The 20,710-nt window shown below is 44.6% G+C and overlaps 1 protein-coding gene across 1 annotated transcript; it reads left to right on the forward strand.

The window, feature by feature from the left end:
- The first annotated feature begins 1,379 nt into the window (after positions 1-1,379).
- CYP24A1 (cytochrome P450 family 24 subfamily A member 1) lies at positions 1,380-20,389 on the forward strand. Its single transcript, XM_082431884.1, has 12 exons — positions 1,380-2,081; positions 2,300-2,490; positions 4,232-4,325; positions 6,172-6,268; positions 8,511-8,602; positions 9,263-9,374; positions 10,863-11,008; positions 14,148-14,314; positions 15,124-15,202; positions 15,674-15,871; positions 15,973-16,093; positions 17,948-20,389. The coding sequence occupies exons 1-11, from the start codon at positions 1,824-1,826 to the stop codon at positions 16,081-16,083; spliced, it is 1,545 nt and encodes a 514-aa protein (XP_082288010.1). The 5' UTR covers positions 1,380-1,823; the 3' UTR covers positions 16,084-16,093; positions 17,948-20,389.
- The last annotated feature ends 321 nt before the right edge of the window (positions 20,390-20,710 follow it).

Below are 20,710 nucleotides of genomic sequence, written 5' to 3' on the forward strand. Positions count from 1 at the left end.
TCTATAGCATATGCTATAGAATATGTACTATATAGTGTATAGATATCTATATAGATATAATACATTATGTATGAATTATATACATATATAGCTATTACTTTTATTAACATTAACAGTCATTAACGTTTAATCAAGACAAATCTGAAATGACAGAGTTCAAGCTCAAGTCGGCCTGCAAAAGGTTTTCAAAAAACCAGCTAAAAGTTTACAATAAACTTACGAGAGAAGGATTTGACACCAGGGTCAAAATGACGCAGTCACGTGACTGCAAAGCCCTCAGAGGAAACAGAACTTCCCTCACCTCCTCCGTGGCTGGCGGTCGTTTTTGTACTGGATCAGAACGAAGGAATACGAACCACTTCAAAACAATCAGCAAAACCTCCAACTTCTCTTCCTCCGTTAGTACAGAGAGTTTACCCTTGCCAGCCACGAGGACTCTAGGAAGTGTGTGTGTGTGTGTGTGTGTGTGTGTGTGTGTGTGTGTGTGTTCCCTCCCGCGCTTGCGTAAGATGGACTTTGTAGGGATGAATGGGGATGGTAGGGGCCGCGGTTCGAAGGTGCAGGTGCCTAGCTTTTGCACAAGGTGGTCGGTGTCCAGATGGAGGGAGGGTCAGATGCCCCGGGGAGGGTCAGATGCCCCCGGGAGGGGCAGCCCAGTCTCAACCACAAGCCCTGCTTTTGCCTCTCATTTCATAACCAGCTAAAATGGCAACATCAGGTGGAGTACTGACGGCGGACTACGTTGTAGGCGCTTTACCTGTACTCATTCATTACATCTTCATAACAACCAAAATGGAGCAGTTAGGGAGAAAACTCTCCAAATTCAGCGGCTCCTCCTTGCCCAAGTTAAGACCCTAAGGTGAAATCCCCTCTTCGGGTGCCGTTCACTAAGACTCAAACCCTCCCCACCTGGGGAGGTGCAGAAAGCCAACCTTCCTCCAAAAACACTTCCGTCCCGGCTGGCAAAAAACTGGTTTCGGGCAACGCGCGGGCTCTCCGGCTCCGGCAGGCGCCGGCAGCCTCCCCGGGGCCGTGCTCGGAGACCTCGCCAGCGCGGCGGCGCGATTGTGCCAGCGCGGGGCTGCAGTTCCCAGCCGCCGGGGGAGGGCGGGGAGGCGCGCTCGGCGCACGCCCGGTGAACTCCGGTGAGCATGCCTTCCCTGGGGGATTATCTCCAGGGTGGAGTCCGCGGCGTTCCCGCCCGGAGAGCCGCGCTCCGGTCACCCGAGGCCCGGCGCCCTCGCTCACCTCGCTGACTCCATCCTACTTCCATGCACCACCCCCAAGCCCGGGTCTCGCGTCCCTCCGGGCCCGGCCAGCCCTAACCCACTCCGCCCCACTTAGCGTGCTCATTGGCCACCCAGGGCCTGCCCTGGCTCCATAAATACATGGTCCCCGGGCATGGAGCATGGAGAGGGACCGGAGGCAAGCGCAGCGCCAGCAGCATCTCTTCCACCTTCCTAGACACCTCCACGTCGCTACTCCAGAGCTGGAAGTCAGCCTTGCCACCAGCAGGCGGACTCACGTCCTTTCCTTTCCTCTTCCAAGAGCCACGCAACTCCCGGCTGCGCTCCTCCAGCCCCTGCGGCCAGCGCTCGGCGGGCATCCGCTCCCTGAGGCTGCCGCGCGGTGCAGCGTCGAGCATCCTCGCCGCGTTCCTTTCTCCTCTCTGTCCGCCTTCCGCCCTCTCCATCACACCTGCTGCCCCTCTTTGCCTCTCTTCCGCAGAATCGTCAAGCCCCCAGCTCTCGCCGGCGCCTCTTTAGCAACCTCGCCCTTCCCAGCGCCCGCACATTCCCAAGCGCCCGGTCTCCCCCGCTGCCATGAGCTCCCCCATCAGCAAGGGCCGCTCCCTTGCCGCCTTCCTACAGGAGCTGCGCAGCCTGGGGCAGCCCCCCAGACCCGTGACATCTACGGCGTGCGCGCCCCGTCGGCCGCGGGAGGTGCCCCTCTGCCCCATGATGGAACGGGGCGCGGCGCAAGACGCGGCCGCCCTGCCCGGTCCCACCAAGTGGCCCCTGCTGGGCAGTCTGCTGGAGATTCTCTGGAAAGGAGGGCTCAAGAAACAGCACGACACGCTGGTGAATGCCTAGTCGCGCCCCCAATTCCCACTCTGCTCCCCGCCTTGCTCTCCAAACGCTCCCCAAGGCGCGCGGTTCGGGCGCACGGTGCGCTCGGGTGTGTGTCCCGACTGCAGCGGTCCCCGGTCCCCCGGAGGAAGGAGGCGGGAGGAGGGAGAAGCGCTCTTGGGACTGCAGGGGATGCGCGCTTACTTCGCACCCTGCCCGGCCCGCTGCAGGCGGAGTACCACAAGAAATATGGCAAGATTTTCCGCATGAAGTTGGGTTCCTTCGACTCGGTGCACTTGGGCTCGCCGTGTCTGCTGGAAGCGCTCTACCGCACGGAGAGCGCGTACCCCCAGCGGCTGGAGATCAAACCGTGGAAGGCCTATCGCGACTATCGCGAGGAGGGCTACGGACTGCTGATCTTGTGAGTCCAGGAAGCAGGATGGGGTTCGGCGGCTGGAAATTGGGAAGGGACGGGAATTAGGGTTCCCTGGGGTTGGACCCTTCTAATGCAGGGAGAACACGGAAGCCCCTACCTGCTGCCGTCACGGGCTCTTGCGCGGACTAGAGTGGGTGGAGGGGCGTCTGGGCTGAGTACGCAACACTTGTGTTCCTTCTGGCAAGTGGGCTGGGCCCGGTCTTTCCGTCAAAGAAATGTCAAAAAGGTTACGCGAATTATGATGTTCGGACTCTTGGGTGGAATGAGATTGTCAAGTTAGCGTGCCAGGCAAATATGTATACAAACAAAATTATCCCTTAAAATTCTGCGACCCGCCCCTCCCCCCCCTCCCCCCACCTTGGTAGCTCAAACGCCAGAAGTTAACTCCTTTTGCTTTGGACAATGACCTTCCTGTGAGCTTCCTTTGTAAAGGAAACGGTGGGAATTAGGAGATAGACCTACTTGGAAAGCTGGTATGGAGGGGTGTGGAGGTTACATTTTGGAGAAATACTCTAATGTGGTATGATTCCTCGGCTTTTACATTGTTAGCATTTAACAAGTTAGCACTTTTTTTACCCCCAAATTGTAATGCCTAATAGTCGTATTTTTCAGGATATATATAATTACTGGATTTATTTATTTATTTATGGCTACATTGGGTCTTCGTTGCTGCGCTCCGGCTTTTTTTTTTTTTTTTTTTTAATGGCTGTGTTGGGTCTTTGTTTGCGTGCGAGGGCTTTCTCTAGTTGTGGCAAGCGGGGGGCACTCTTCATCGCGGTGCGCCGGCCTCTCACTATCGAGGCCTCTCTTGTTGTGGAGCACAGGCTTCAGACGCGCAGGCTCAGTAATTGTGGCTCACGGGCTTAGTTGCTCCGCGGCATGTGGGATCTTCCCAGACCAGGGCTCGAACCCGTGTCCCCTGCATTGGCAGGCAGACTCTCAACCACTGCGCCACCAGGGAAGCCCCTGCGCTCCGGCTTTTTTCTAGGTGTGGCTAGCGGGCTCACGGGCTGTAGAGCGCAGGCTCAGTAGTTGTGGCGCACGGGCTTAGTTGCTCCGCAGCATGTGGGATCTTCCCGGACGAGGGCTCAAACCCGTGTTCCCTGCATTGGCAGGCAGATTCTTAACCACTGCGCCACCAGGGAAGTCCCTAATTACTGGAATTAAAAACGGTATTAATGCATGATGCATCACAGGCAGCGTGGTCACCTATAGAGCAAGTGCAAAAGGGTTCATGATGAGAACAGGCTTTTTACAGCTCCGGTGAATCTCTGTTATTTGAAGGCAATGGCAAAATTCTAAATTCGAGGTGTTCTGTGAATGTGCCTTTCAACCCAATTCAATAGATTGAAAGAAGACAAGATTGTTTTCCTCAAACAGATCTGAGTTGCTGGTGAAGTGGGTGTTCACGTGCCCACTCTTATTGCTGGAAACAGGCCACTGGCCTCCCAGTTCAACCCCAGCGAGGGCACATCAAAAGTTCTGAACCCAATTATCTGTACTTGATCTTTCTGTGCAATCTTTGGCTCAAGGGAAAAGTGCTTATTCATCGTATTGTCAAACCAGCCCCGAATATTCCAATACTAATTATTCTCTGGCTGTTTCTTGGCACGATTCTGTGTTCATTTTATTATATAGTTCATGAAGTCAGAGAACTGGAGGTGTCTCTGCTTCTTCGTTCTTTTCCTTTCCATTTGCTCTAAATATAATTCTGCTTCTCTCCCAGGGAAGGAGAAGACTGGCAGAGGGTCAGGAGTGCCTTTCAAAAGAAACTAATGAAACCAGTGGAAATTATGAAGCTGGACAACAAAATCAATGAGGTTTGCAGGACGGGGTTCGCTTTCCTGGTTCTCCTGGGGATGGAGGGATTTAGTGGAGCTTCAAGCCACAGCTACAAAGTGCAGAAGAAAAGGCAGGCAATTTGGATGATTCAGGAGTCTTCCTTTTCTCCTCATTCCTCTCCACATCCTCCTCCTCCAAAACCCTTATTCCTCCCTCCTTCACTCCCTTTTAAAGTAGTATTACGATAAGGGAGCAGTTACGAGCATAGACTTTGACATTCTACAGTCTTGGTTTTGAACGTCACCCCACCCCCACCACTTATGTAACCTGACTGTACCATTTAAGTTGCTCACTTTCCCAGTCTATAAACTGGGAGTAACAATTCCCACTCCTTAGGTTTACTGTGAGGATTAAGTGAGATAACACTATAAACTTCCTAGGTAGTGACAGCTGAGCTGGGTTTTTTAGGACGAATAGGAGTCTGCAAGCCAGAGAAGGTGGGAAAAGGCATTCAGGCAGAGAGCATAGCCTGCTGAAAATATGGAGGTATGAGATGGTGTGTTCAGAGAACAGTACATTTAGTGCAGCTGAAGTGAAGCTTTCTCTGAAATGATGCTGGGCAGAGGGCAGGTCTTTACAATATTTTGGGGCCACGCTAAGGTATTTAGATGTTATCCTTTAGCCAACAGGGGCCCAAAGGGGGAAGGATTTAAACATGTAGAGAATTCTTTTTACTCCTGTTCACTCTGGGTATTTATTTTGAACTGGACCCACATAGGATCATATAGGTGAAAGACTGCAAATTCAGAAGCTTCCAAGGGCCAGGTGATTAATATAAATGTATAAGGCAGGCCCAGTAGGGATTTTAGCAAGCAGAATAGTGCCTGCCCTTTCTAGAGGGGACAGCTGCCCCAGCTCTGGCAAATGCCTACCACATGGAAATGTAGACCCAGTGTCACCAGATCTAGTAATTATTATTATTTTTTGATGACTAACGGAAAATTCATATGTTCATGTGAAATCTCTGGATTTTTTGATGGTAACAAATTCAAAGTACTTTTTAATATGCTATGTGGACAAACACGCCCATTAGTTGCACCTGTGGGTTTTGTAGTCACATATACCCTATTTCAGACCCCAGCAGAGCCACTTTTATGTGTCCAAGGGAGAGTGCCTTTGCTACTCTCTAAGCCTCAGTTTTCTCATCTGTTACCTAGGAAATGGGAGTAATGACAGTACTTTCTACCTCATGAGGTTGTTTGAGAATCAGCGAAGGTAATACATTTTGCACTGTGCCTGGTTCTATACAAGCCTCATTAAATGCAAAGCATTAGTCATCTAAAACCCTGATTGTGGAAACTGGCCTCTAGGGGCTGTATAGGACTTGCCCAAGGTGACAGAGCTATTTAGTGAAGGCGCTGCATCCAGAACTTACAGTTCCCTGGCTCTAAGCTTAACATGCTTAATACCACACCAATCAGTAAGGAGACGTTTGCTTGCCCAGCTATGGAAGTGGCAAACCTCAGGGTAGCCAGAGTCCTTGAGACGTTGTCCCCACAGAGACACTGGGCTGATTCCTCCTTTGTGGTTTATTCTCCATTCTGATTAGAAGAAATGTTTTCCTTTTCTTAAATTTAGATCAAAAGCTGAAACCTAAGCTTCAGGGAGGCTGCAGGGAAAGCTCAGGAAATAACCCAGGACAAGGGTGTTGGGGCAGAAGATGAACTCCCAAGGAGAATATATAATTAGTGATGATTCAGAATGAGTAATATTATGGGCAGTGAATATACAAGGTAGCAAAACCTGAAGCTAAGTTACTGAACTTGAAACTTTTGTTTTCCTTCAGTGACTGAAATGTGTCTTTGGTGATTTCTTTCTGTTAAGGTCTTGGCTGATTTTACAGGTAGAATAGGTGAGCTCTGTGATGAGAGAGGCTGCATGGAAGACTTGTACAGCGAGCTGAACAAATGGTCATTTGAAAGTAAGTTGTCTTCACATCTTGTTCATTTGATTTTGCAAGTGATTTTGAAGACAAACATGGCCCTGTGGACAACTCTTCTGTAATCATACACTATTGCTGAGTAGGAAAGGCCATAGCAGCCCTCTTAATGCTTTCAGGCGTTTAGGTGATGCTTTACCCTCTGGATTGTTTATGTAGTCATTCAACAAACATTTATACAACACCTGCTATGTGCCAGGCACTGTACTAGGGACACAGCAGTGAACAAAACAGGCAACATCCTTGCTCACATGGAGCTCAGATTTTAGTAGGGGTGACAATCAACTAGTAAACATAGTTTAATATATACTCTGCCAAGGAGTAAGGGAGTCAAGAAAGAATATAGGTTCCTAGGTGAGGCAAGTCTGCTTGGTAAGGAGACATTTGAGGTGAGACCTAAAGGAAGGCAAGGAGCAAGCCACCGGGGTATCTGTGGGAAGCCTGTTGGGACAGTGGAGACAGGAGGTGCAAATGTCCTGGGGTGAAAGCATGAACAATGTCTTTGGGGAACTTCGAGGATGCTGGTGTGAGTGGATTATGGGGGGAGGGGAAAGAGGAGCTGAGAAAGATGAAGCCGGGGTCTGAAAGTCCCCGCAAGAATGTTTACTTTGAGTCGGATGCTGAGCCATGGAAAGTTCCAAACAGAAGGGAGCATGGTCACTGTTTTCAAGGACCATGCTGGGAATAAAAGCAAAGCCCTGCCTTGATGTGCTCGCTGCCCAGTGGAGATGCAGGCAGGGGAACAAGGCAGTTGCAGTAGAATGGGGAGCACTTGACTGAAGAGGTTCAAGGCTGGGGGAGAATCCTAGCGGCTGCCTCAGCTGAGCATGGTCAGGGCCGCTTCATAGAGGTGGTACCGTCTCAGCCAAGGCCTGGGGGATGAGCAGGAGTTTCCCAGGTGAAAGTGAAGGAAGATGGAATGTTCCAGGCTGAAGGAACAGAGAGTGTTGTGTTGAGGAGAAAGAGGGTGTTCTGAGTGACTGGAGCACGTCCAGCAAGGGACGAGGATGTCCAGGGCAGAAGATGGGAGGAAGCAGCGGCCAGCCCATGTCAATCCTGTAAACCAGGGATGGGCATTTGGCTTTGAGCCCAGAGTCCCTGGGAGCAATAGGAGAGTGATTTTAGCAGGAAGGTACCAAGGTCCGATTTGCTGGAAGGATCACTCTTGACTGCTGATGTGAGGGATTGGAGAGGGTGCCCCGGGACGGAGGCTTTTGTCCTGACCTGTCTCCCCCATCAGATAGACCTTGTTGTAAAGTTACAGACTGTCATCTTAGCACATGAGAAAGCCCCATGCCAATAAGAAATCCACAGAAGGTGTTAAGGGAAAGAGGGAATGATTACAGAGGAGAAAAGAAAAGTATGTTTTGGAAATCGTCCGCTGGAAATACCCAAATTAAGGAGAATCAAATGCATTTCTTTGCAAGTCAAAGAAAACCTGACCATGGTGGTTGACAAATTATTGTCCAGCGTTATGAGAAGTCTTGAGGAAGCCAGTCCACAGCTGGCACTCAGTGATGTCACTGGGACCCAAGCCTGTTCTGTCTTCCTTCTCATCCATCCTGAGCTAGTTGGCTTGCTGCAGAATGGCTCCTGTCCCTCCTGGCCTCACCCCTGCATTCTAGGCAAAAACAAGAAGGAAAGAGGGAAGAGCTAAACCAGCTGTCCTTTCCCCTTTATCAAGGAAGCAAAACTGTCTCCCTTGAATCTCATTGGCCAGACCTGGGTCATGTGACTGCTTTGGCTGCTACAGGAAGCCTGGGAAATCAGGGAACAGAATTGTCTTAGATCAATCCTGACTTATTGCCTGAGGACTGATACATTGACAGCCTAAATAAAATCGGGGTTCTCTTAGGGAAGAAATGGGGAAGAGTGAGTACGGAGTAGGTCATTAACAATGGCTGCTACACATGGTATCAAGGGTAAACTCTGAGAAAATCAAGACATTACAGGAGAGATTCACTCATGTATAAAAATGGCTGCATCTTCACTGTGGCTTTTCTGATCAGGAGGTTCTGCAGGGGATGAGTCATTGGACCTGGGGATAATTCTAGAAAGAGAGGAGAGTAATCAGGCCCCTTTCTCTCAGAGAATTTGCTTTTCCTCTGTTTTTCGAAAAGACCTCACTTTTATGGGAGACAGAATTGAGCCTTTGGTAGCCAGCTAAGCATAGACTCCAGTGTCGCTGTGAATGGGTAACAGTGTTGATTATTTTAAATAACAGGCATCTGCCTTGTGCTATATGAGAAGAGATTTGGGCTCCTTCAGAAGAATGCAGGCGATGAAGCTTTGAATTTCATCATGGCCATCAAAACAGTAAGCTTCTCCGGGGTAGAGAACCTTTCCTTATAAAACGTTTACAGAACCTAACAAATGTGCATTACAGTGTTTCCCAAGAGTGGCATCCACACATATTTTATTATAGTAGTTAAGTGTTCATTTTAATATGTGTTGCATATTTTCATGAATGAATGTGCATATGTGTACGTATAATAAAAAAGCACATCCAGTCGTTGTCAGGCAAGGTGAAAGTAGGTATTTCAGTTAAAGGTCAGTTGATTAAAATACTACTTCAAAGAGTCTGAACATTTTCAGATTAAAATTTGGGGGATTGTTTAGGTTGTAGGTAGAGATAGTAGACCCTGTGAAACTGGTTTTAGGAATGGCTGAAGTTTGGAAATTATTGGAAATGGAAATGGATATGAGATTTGTATCCTTTCTTCTTTTTTTATGTTTAGGTCATAAGATCAATTTTTTTATGAGACACATCCAGTGGAAAAGCATCCCAAAGATGATTTTCATATGTCCCTGGAGGGTGGGGCTGGGGACTGGTGCCAAGAGCCCTGAGGCGTCCTTGGAATTCCGGCCTTCAGGGGAGCAAAGGGTGCAGTTGTTTAGAACGCTTCTCTCAAGGAGTGCAAATTGTCTTTGAGAGAAAGAGAAACGGGGGTGAAAAGGCATTTGTGTTCCCCACAGATGATGAGCACATTTGGGAGAATGATGGTCACGCCAGTCGAGCTGCACAAGAGCCTCAACACCAAGGTCTGGCAGGCGCACACTCTGGCCTGGGACACCATTTTCAAATCGGGTAACGTGGCCACATGTGCCCAGCAACCCTGTCTCCGGAGCTGCTGCCGGAAGGTCTGGATGACCTTGGCCTCAGCACCCCATCCTTTGATGGAGTTGCTCCTCCGGATTCTTTTGGGCTTTGCAAACTCATGAATTTGGGGATCGCCCTGGTGCAGATGAATTCTAGGAAAAGGCAGGAGGTAGTTTTCTGTAGTCTTCTTTGGGAACTAGGGGTGGTTAAAAGCAAGAGCTTTGGAGTCAAAGATTCCTGGGTTCAAGTCCCAGCTCTGTCATTGGGTGTGGTGGCTTGGCCAAATGCACTCTTTTTCATCCTCAGTTGTTTCGCCTCTAAAATGGGTTAATAGTGGTAGTAGTAGTAGTAGTAGTAGTAGTAGTACGTACCTCAGTACAACTGTTTTCACTTCTAATATAGTAACTTAAAACCTGGCATATGATCTAGTGGGAACTGTCACTGTTCCCTGCCAAGAAAATATGTAATATAATTTCTGCAAAAACCTAAAAAAAAAAAAAAAACCTGGCATAGTCCAATATCTCAATGGATCAGAGCTATTTCTGCTACAGGATGAAGGGAATATTTGGTGCTAAGTATTGTTCTGAGTATACGCACACACACTCATTTAATTCTCACAGAAACCCTGTAAAGTAAGGTTTTCTATTAGGCCTGAGTGATAGAACTGAGACACAAAATTAAGTAATTTTATCAAGATTGCATGCTAGGTAATGGCAAAACCAAGGTTGAAGCCAGGCATAAGATCCAACTCTAACCGCTGTGCCATTTATTGTCATCATTTTTACCATCATCACCATGATTATTATTATGGTGGTGGCTTGTGTGATGGATTGAAGTGAGGGAGGTGCATGCCTAGAATGTATTTGACAAACATCACCATTATTGTCAGCATGCATGGGCACTGCACGTGTGTGTGTATGTGTGTGTTCATGTTTGATAACAATGGGGGAGGGGTTCTCCTCTCCTCTGCTGCCAGGATTTGGGAGCCAAATCCCACTGTGCCTGTATCAGTGACCATATCTGCTAGATGCTTGGATATGGGACCAAGTCCTGATTCTGAGAGCAGACCCAAATGCCACCTCTGTCTCATGTTGACCTCTGTCTCCCAAGCTCTAAGCTCTTCCTACTCAAAGCATGACTGCAGATCGAGCATCCGCCTCGCCTGGTGGCTTGTTAGAAATCAGACTTCCAGGCCCACCCCAGACTCTAGAATCAGAACCTGCACTTTAAGAAGATGCCCGGAGGATTCTTGTGCACGTTAATATTTGAGAAGCCCTGCTCCTGTGGGCATTGGTCAGTCCTTGCTGACTTAACAACAAGGCAGTATTAGCTTATCTAACAAATTGTCAAATTGTCAGATTGCCTGCAAAGACCCTTTAGATGTTGCAAGGAGAATTTGATCCTGGGTTCCATTTCATTCTTTTCCTCCTCCTAATTTTCAGCTGATTTCCTCTCCCTTATTCTCTTCTCCAACAGTCAAATCTTGTGTCGACAACCAGTTAGAGAAATATTCTGAGCAGCCCAGCATGGATTTCATTTGTGATATTTATCACCACAATCAGCTTTCAAAGAAGGAATTGTATGCGGCTGTGACGGAGCTCCAGCTGGCTGCGGTGGAAACGGTAAGGGTGGGCCCGGTTTTAGTTTGCTAAATCAACGGGGCTGTAAAATCTTTTTCATGATGAATTTTACGTAGTCATTCAACTCACCTATTCCATAAGGATTAACTGAGCATTAGCTTAGCAGGCATAAAAATTCTCACACTAGAAATGTGCAGGAGACCCAGAGCACAGCCTTTGTGCTAAAACATATGATAGAAAAATACATGTGCTTTAGAGACAGAAATCCGGTGCAGGGTATAAGTGCCACGACAAATATGCAAAATGCTACAGGAATTAAGAAGCAGTAAAATCCTATACCACAGCAAGGTAGATAATCTAGGTTTTTAAAAACTGGATATATTTTAGGTTGTGCATGTTACCCCAAAGTGCCTAACTGTGGACGTTATTTAGTCTAAAAACATTGGAATACTGTCTGCAATTCCAATAATATTTTTTTCTGCTTAAAATTGTCAACAGAGGGAGTTTGGGAAACACTTGATTTCAATTTAAAGGAAACAGCTGATTTTAAATACCAAAATTCTGTCCCCAGTACGGTTGATACTCCTAGTAGGTACACAATACAGCCAAACTCCAAACATAAATACTGACAAGTATTCAGGAGGGTTTCATCGTCTTTGGTTCATTTTTTGAGCTCTCGCTGGAGTGATGATATTAATATTCCTCACAGGCCCAACATCTCATACACGTATCATCGCTAAGAACAATGTGTACCAGGTCATTTCTGTTCCATGTTTTCCCCTTTCTGTAGTGTTTCTGGTCTGAACAAAAAGTAGGGTTTTCTACATCAGGGAATAGCAAGGTTCTCATTTCTCCTCATGCTCCAGAAGGCTGTCAAAAGTGGGGACTTATGTCAACTCATTTTTCTGTTCAATCCCTTACCCCGAGAACCTCCTTAGAGGGATGAAAGTAAAGCTTAACCCATTATTCTTTTTTTTTAAAACTGGAATGTGAGCTCCATGACAGTGATGACTTGGTCTTGTCCCTGCTATTCCTAGGGTGTGGAATAGAAGTTGGCACATAGTAGGTGCTCAACAAATACTTGTTCAATAAATGAAAGAATTCAGGAATTATGGAGTGTCTGCTATGTGCCAGGCACTGTTTCGGGTACTTGAGAGACCACGATGAACCAGTTCCCCTCATGGAACTTAAGTGGTCTTGGGGCACAGATGATAGACATGTAAATAAATAATGAAATAGGATCATTTCAGATAGTGATCCAGAACCTGGAGGAAGCCATCGGGGTGAAGTCATAGAGAGGCAGGGGAGGTCGTCTCTCTCTGAGGATGTCACACTGGAGCTGACACTGGAATAACGAGAAGGAGCCAGCCAAGGGAAGAGCTAGTGCAAGACCACACCAAGCAGAGGAAACAGCACATGCCAAGGCCCTGGGCAGAAAGAAGGATGGACTGGAGAAGTAGCACATGTGGTCAGAGTTGACAGGGGAGAAGATGATGGGCCCTGTTAACCAGGAGCCTTTGTGAAACATTTGGATTTACTGCACCTGTGATAGAAATCTCTTGGAGTGTTTTAAACAAAGGAGGAACTTAATCAGATTGATGTTTTGTAAAGTGGGCTCTGGCTGGTGGATGGAGAATGGACCTAGCAGAGAGAGAGTGGAAGCAGCAAGGCCAGCTATGAGATGTGTCTCCTCCATGGAGGTCAAGCCGGGATACTTTGTGCCCATGAGGTTTCTCAGGCCACTTCCCCTCCATTCAGCCCCTGCAGTTATCCTAAAAGGCCAGGGCTGTCTTACAGGGCTTTGGTGAAAGCTACAGTTATCTGCCTTTTGGAAACTCTATTTGGTACTTGTGGTAAGGGACCCACTGATATGGTTCAATCTGTTTCTTTTTTTAGTCCTGGCTATTCTGAAAGTCACATTTGGAAAATCAGAGAAATTTGACAGTGTATCTAATTTGGTGGCTACGCCCTCTTCCTGTTTTGTAAATTGGACTCTGGTAATAATGACATCCACGGTTTATTTGCAGCTGAGGCTGACAGTCCTCTGACAGGAAGAAGGCTACTTGGAAGCATCTTCTTCCAAAAACAATAAATACCATTGGCTCCAAATTGTCCTGCACTTGGCTCATTTATGTGAGTGGCACATAGCACTTAGCAAAAGCGTCTTCATGTCTGCAGAGAGGACACAATGACCATTTTTATGGGAATATTTGGCTTAAATTAGACAAAAATAGGCCTAAAGACAAATACATAAGACTACCAGTGGTGAGTATTACGAAGCTAAAAGCTGCACTGGCTGTTTCTGCCAATATTTTTTCTCTTCTCATCGCCTTTGGAAAGGAAATAAAGGATGCCACTTAAAAGGCCATGAGTCTTTGTCAGAAATTGTGGCTGGTTCCTTGAAATACTCAACTTGACGCTAGAATTTCTTATTTTGGTGTTGGCCGCCTCCTACCAGGGCTCTTTCCTTGAGGCTGAAACCCTGGGTACAGATAATGCCTTTTTATTTTTGTGGTAACTTTTGAGGGTGTGGCAAAAAAAACCTTTTTTTTAAATTCCAGGAATGCAACTTCTTGTGCATTTGCATTGCAAAATTTTTTTTAAAAAGACACTTTTATTAGTAACGCTCTTAGGCTCTCCATCCCTCTCTCCCCACTCAATTTTCATATTATTTTTTATATTAAACAATTAACGAATTTCATTTTGAGATTATTATAGATTCACATGCAATGCTAAGAAAAAAATAGAGAGGATCCCTTAATCCTTCACCAAGTTTCCCTCAATGGTAACATGTGCATAAGATAAACTGTTATCACAACCCGGAAATTGATACTGTTGCAATCGCCCATCTGACTCTCATTGGGCCAGTTCTACATGCCCTTATTTGTGTTCAATTTTTGTACCAAACTATATTTTGCGTCCTAATGCAGCTGATTATTTAAAGAATTCTACTTTGATTCCCTCGGGAAATAAGCTATTATTCATTGATGTGTTTTATAAACTAAATCTGACTCTTCATACAGGGCATTTGTTTGAAGCACAGCCAAGAAGGACATGTAAAAAAGTGTCACTCATACAGTTTTCATGACAAGGTGGTAGGCGTCACCTTTGGTTCAGCTCATATTGGTTTTAAGGCAGTTGATTTGCAGAAAACTCAAGTTTATGTCCATTTGGCTTTCAGACAGCAAACAGCTTAATGTGGATTCTCTACAATTTATCTCGTAATCCCCACGTGCAACAAAAGCTTCTTAAGGAAATTCAGAGTGTACTGCCTGAGAATCAGATGCCACGGGCAGAGGATTTGAGGAATATGCCATATTTAAAAGCCTGTCTGAAAGAATCTATGCGGTAAGAACACGTGCCTAAGCCAATATGAATATGTCAGAAGGCTGTTCTCTCCAACACATAATAAGGGGTGCCCTGCCACAGATGGCTCCCACAGTTGATTCATAAACATTTACCAAGCTACAAAAAAAAAAAAAAAAAAAAAAAAAGAGCCTCTGGACCATATTCCTTTCTTATTACTCATTTCCTAAATCATTTGGGCAAATTCTATTAAATCTTGGAAAGTCAGAGTCCTGCCCTTTAAATCAGTAATAATAATACTCTAATGGATGCTATAAGCAATAATTAAGATTAGGGGCACGATTGAAGGATGTGAGATGAAAGCTCAGCAAGGAACCATATTATTATATGATAAGACATAGAGACACCTTTGCTTTTGAGCCTCTGTATAAAATGTTCTTTGAAAATTCGTTTTCTGGAAAATAAAGCTCACAATGTCTTAGGGTCAGAGGGAAATATCTTTAACTTCATGAAGGGTAGTTAGGAGAAACCGAGAACAAACAACAAGCTTGAGGGCGAAGCATGTCAATGTACACATTTGAATGTGTACGGGGAATGAAACCGAACAAACACTATCAACAACTATGAAGCAGGCTTGTACTTGGGGGTTTAACCAACACGATAAGATAAAGAATATAAACAAGAGGTGTAAACATTGGGAAGAAAGAGACAGAAATTCTTTGTAAAGAGTTGGGATCATGTTCCTTTTTTGAGAACTCAGGCAGCAACTATTTATTTAACCAGAATCTGCATTCCCTTGAGCTAGAACTTGGTCCGTGCCCACTTTGACATCTCTGATTTTGTTTTTTCAGGCTTACCCCGAGTGTGCCATTTACAACTCGGACCCTTGACAAAGCAATGGTTCTGGGGGAATATGCTTTACCCAAAGGAGTAAGTAGAATTTGTACAGTCTGTACCTTACCCTTTTCAAATATCCATCAGATCTCCCTAAACGTTTCTACTGGGAGAGCATTCATTTTGGAAATGTGTAGATTGCAGTATATAGTTGACGTGTTGTGTAGTCTAGCATTAGGAATAATGGTTATGGAGACAGACCTGGATTCAAGTATAGCCTTGAGTGAGTTACATAACCTCTGCGAGCCTCAGTTTTCTCATCTGTAAAATGGGAATGATAAAACCTACCACATGGGATTGTTGTGAGAATGTGACGTAAAATTTTAAAGTTCATGACCTATTTATTGTGCCAGTATCACCTGGCACATTTCAAACACTCAATACATGTTGGCATTCATCATTATTATACATTTGTGGGTTACTTTCACATTTGTAAGGTGATGGCTTTTGTAAATTTTGCTATTCAAATGTTTTCTTTAAGTGCTTTGTGTTTCTGTGTGTTTTTAGACAGTACTGATGCTAAATACCCATGTGTTGGGGGCCAGTGAAGAAAATTTTGAAGATTCAAGTCAGTTTAGACCCGAACGATGGCTTCAAGACAAGAAAAAGATCAACCCTTTTGCCCATCTTCCATTTGGCATTGGGAAAAGAATGTGCATTGGTCGCCGATTAGCCGAGCTCCAGCTCCACTTGGCTCTCTGCTGGGTAAGACCCTGATGGGATTTCTGCAGCTGTATTCTGGGCTATTTATTCCTCAAGGCAGGAGAAGAGGGGTGATTCTGCTTTTTTGTGCTTCTGTGTTCCAGATCGTCCGCAAATATGACATCGTGGCCACGGACAAGGAGCCTGTGGAGATGCTGCACTTGGGCATCCTGGTACCCAGCCGGCAGCTCCCCATCGCTTTCTGCCAGAGATAGGAGGCCTCAGGTGAGCATCTGGGGTGTGGAGAATGGCCAAGAGGTGAGCCAAGCTTGGAAGTCAACCATACTTGGCTTGAAGTCCCTGCTCACTGTTGGTTCACTGGGTGACCTTGAACAGTTACTTAACCTTTCTGCCTTCATTTTTTTTTTTCATTTGTAAAATGGGGACCAAAATAGTATCCATCCAGAAAGATGATATGAATACAAAATACCTAGCCCGGAGCCTGGCATCAACTAAGTGCTCCAAAATGCAAGCTGCTTGTCATGGTTTTTGCATGTGAATATCGGGGTGGGGGGCAAACTTCTTCTGTAAAGGACCAGTTGGCAAATATTTTAGGCTTTGCAGGACATAAGGTCTCTCTCACATCCACTTTACTCCACCTCAGTGCAGCCTCAGACAACTGGTCAATGAATAGGGGTGACTATTGTATTAGTTTTCTATTGTTGCCATAACAAATTACTAAAACAAATTACTTACAAATTACTAAAACTTGTATTAAATAGCACACATTTATTATTTTATCATTCTATAGGTCAGAAATTCAACACAGCTCTTGACAGGATAGAATCAAGTTGTCATTTGGCAGGGCTGTGTTCCTTTCTGGAAGCTCTAGGGGAGAATCTATTCCCTTACAAATTTCAGTTGTTGGCAGAATTTAGTTTCTTGTGGCTGTAAGACTGAGGTTTCTGTTTTTTTGCATCAACTAAGAGTTATTCTCAGCTCCTAGAGGCCGCCATTCCTTGGTTCATGACCTCTTCCTCCATCTTCAAAGCCAGCTAGCCTCCAGGCTTCAAATCCCTCATCCTTCTTCTGTTGCATCTCTCAGACAGGATATCATTCAGGATAATCTCCCCATTTCGAGGTCCATAACCTTAATCACATCTGCAACGCTCCCTTTGCAATGCAAAGTAATATATTCACAGGTACTGGGGATTAAGGACTAAGCTTTTTTTGAGGGCCATGATTCTGCCTACCAGTACTATATTTCAATAAATCTTTATTCGTAAAAAGAGGTGGTAGTACTTATTGGACCACAGGGTCTTGATTTACAGACCCCTGGCATAGAAGAGGAGATACTTACCAGCCTGTATTAAATACAATGTAATACTTTATCTGCAACATACCATTTATTACCTTTTCTGACAGTGTGGGTGTTCTCATACCAACTTCATAATTTTTGCCATATTCATATATCAGCTATTTAATTGCTGCTTAATTATTTCCTTTAAATTAACACAGGCCTAATAGTATAGTTTAGCCTTATTTCTAATTTCCTTGATGAAATGGTGTTTTTTAAGTCTAGTTATTTTCCCCTAATCCACAATAAAATGAATTTTCAACTACTGAAGTGATAAAAAGTTAGCCTGAGAAATCTCTAGTATTATCAGATGTGGCAATATGACATATAGCTTTGTAGAATTAGGTGTCAGTGGTAAAACTCAGTCTCAATCACTCTTCCCTTTCAATGACATCACGTAGAATTTGCCTAGAACCAGTTGCTATTTGCTAACTGCAAGTTAAGTGTATTTGCTGATAGGTGGATTATTTCGGGAAACATGCAATTACAGGTGAAATTTCTGAATGAGGCCCAGTGAATTCCTCCCTACTTGTCTGGTATCATTAGGCAATTGTCAAATTCTGAACATGCCAACAAACAGAATTGAATCAAGTAGGATAATGAAGGAATTCTAGCTTAATTGCGAAACTTCCAGTCTTCAGCTAGGACAGTGTGCACAGTTGTCTTGGTGAAACTCAAGAGCCCAGGGCACTACTGGTTTTAGCATTTATTTTTTTGCTAATAATTCCTCTTGTTTAATTATACTGCTCTGATGTATAATTGGGGTATACTTTATTTTCCAGATTTTTTTTTTTTTTTACCAAGACCACGAGCAGCAATTTTTACCCTTTTACAAGAATGAGGCTTTGGGCTTCTGCATGACAGGAAAGCAAACATCAGAAACCTGAGCATGAAACAGCATGTAAAGAACATTTAGTCCCAGGTGTTTATACTCCTTCTTCTGTACAATTGTTCTAGAAGCTGTACTGTCTGTGTAGCTGATGGTATTTATTAAGATGGTATCTGGCTCAGGGAAAGCAGATTGTTGGAATACCAGGCACTCTACAGGGTATACCGCCTGCTTACACGTAACTTACACGTAACTGACATCAGCACCATCCTGACTTACACAGAATTGCTCATCATCCTGTTTTCTCTTGTATAGGGCAGTTAGGCACTTATCCGTTGGTCAGGTAGAAGTCACTAAATGTTTCTGTCCTAGCTTTACCAGATTCACTGCTGGAATCTTCACTTCTCAGAAGTTTACATTTCACAATGAAAGACCGACTGTAGCTAGATTACTGGGGGCCCTGTGTAGTATTGACGATCCATTTGTTGTAACTCCGTCTAATATATTTGGGGAAATACTGCTTAATAATAGAAGCAAAACTACATATTAGTTAAAGTTATCAGGTCCCTATGAAGCTTTTTTTTTTCTTGTTTTGAAATAGAAACATTATTGGAAAATTAGAGAAAACCTCTATGTTAAGAAGTACTTTAATGAAGTCAAAACCTCCTGTCTAAGAATGCCTTAATGATTTACTGTGGCATCATTGTGTTAAAGGATCCTGAAATTATTTAATTATGGCATTGGGTCTATTTAATCTATTAAGGACTGCATCAGTAGTTTTTAAATTGTGTGTGTGTGTGTGTGTGTGTGTATTCTAATGGCAATTTGCTTACATCATTTAAAAATATATATATGGTATTTGATTTAGAAGTTTAGGGCAATGTTCTAAAGTTTAGTCATGGCTTAAAAATATTCAGTGACTTTCCCTGCCTTAATTTTCCCAGCTATAGATGGGTCAGTAGTAAAGTGTGCATACATTATAGATTAACTAGGTAAACCATGTTATGTGACTTGAACTCCTTGGGAAAATATGATTTCATAAATGGAAAAGGCATATAGATTTAAGCAATACTTGTAAAACTCTTTAAAATTGTGTTTACATATAATTTATTTGCACAGGTTTTTACTACTACTTTTCCTAAAAGCATACTATATGTTTCTGTATATTTGATAAAGATTTCCCTTTTTAGGTTACATTTTTAGACTATTTCAGAAGTGTACATTTATATCTTTATTTTGAACAAATATGTGCACATCACCAAAATAAGTATATGCTTTCTCACTGCTGTGAAATTCTTTTTAGAATTATAAATCCACATGTGTTATCAGATTTCATCTGTATTATCTTCTTTGAATTCTCTAAAAGAATAAAAGTTTTCAAATATGTGAGATGTTTCTCCTTCATTGCATTTCATTTTTTTAAAAACTTATTTATGTTATTTATTTATTTATGGCTGTGTTGGGTCTTCGTTGCTGCACATGGGCTTTCTCTAGTTGCAGCGAGCAGGGGCTACTCTGTTGTGGTGCACAGGCTTCTCATTGCGGTGGCTTTTCTTTTGCGGATCACGGGCTCTAGGCGTGTGGGCTTCAGTAGTTGTGGCATGCCGACTCAGCAGTTGTGGCGCACGGGCTTAGTTGCTCCGCAGCACGTGGGATCTTCCTGGACCAGGGCTTGAACCCGTGTCCCCTGCATTGGCAGGCGGATTCTTAACCACTGCGCCACCAGGGAAGCCCCTCCCCTTCACTGCATTTCTTACAACCAAAGTTAAACATTCAAACTTTGTCTCACTAGAAAATTTTGTCATGTGGCTAGTTTACAATATAATATTACAATAATATTTTACAGTAGTTTTACCAAAAGATGATCATTTGAATGGCAAAATAATTTTCCTTTTTTTGTTCCATTTACTTCTATCTGCACCACCATCCCCTCCACTCTGGACCACAGCAGAAACTGCCAACTGATCTCTATCTTGCTTCCTTCTGGACTGTTCTTTGTCCATTGGCCATATCGGTCTTTTTAAAACCCAAGCCCTACGGTGTCCCAGCCCTGCTTCTGTGGCATCCCATCGCTCTTACATAAAGATCCAATTCCTTAAGCTGGACTTCGGTGTCTTGTAAAGTACAACCCACTCACCCACAGGCCCCAGTGCACACGAGCCACCGGAGACCTCTGCACTCTGGCCACACTGGCTTCTGCCAGTCTCTTCTATTCTTTAAACACTCTCTGCCCCCGAGTTTTTGCACCTGATGTCTCTCCTCCTGGGGCACTCTTTCTTCACCTGTTCATCTCTGCTATGCACCAATCAGAGCGCAGCTCAAGCTTCCTGGAGGATGTCTTCCTGGATGATCGAAATCCCCCAGAGGCTGAGGCTGACCCTCTCTCTCTCTCTCTCTCTCTCTCTCTCTCTCTCTATATATATATATATCCTATTTGTTGGTCTCTGTTTGGGGGGAGCCCGGATTGATACACTCACTCTAAAAATGTGCTAATATTACCTCCATTTTACAGATGTGGAGGAGGAAACTGAAGCTCAGAGTTTAAACAACCTTTAACTGTTTTTTACAGTGAAAAGTTGTTTTTTTTTTTAACTGATTATATAAATAATGCTTCTGAACTTTATGGGGACTAATAAATCCAGGCACATTTCCCCAAAGTCATCCTGTTGACAGGTGGCTGAGCCAGGACTCAGATAAGTCACACAACCTCCTGTCT

Source organism: Balaenoptera physalus, assembly GCF_965194825.1.
Source record: "Balaenoptera physalus genome assembly, chromosome: 16".
Taxonomy (NCBI): Eukaryota; Metazoa; Chordata; class Mammalia; order Artiodactyla; family Balaenopteridae; genus Balaenoptera; species Balaenoptera physalus.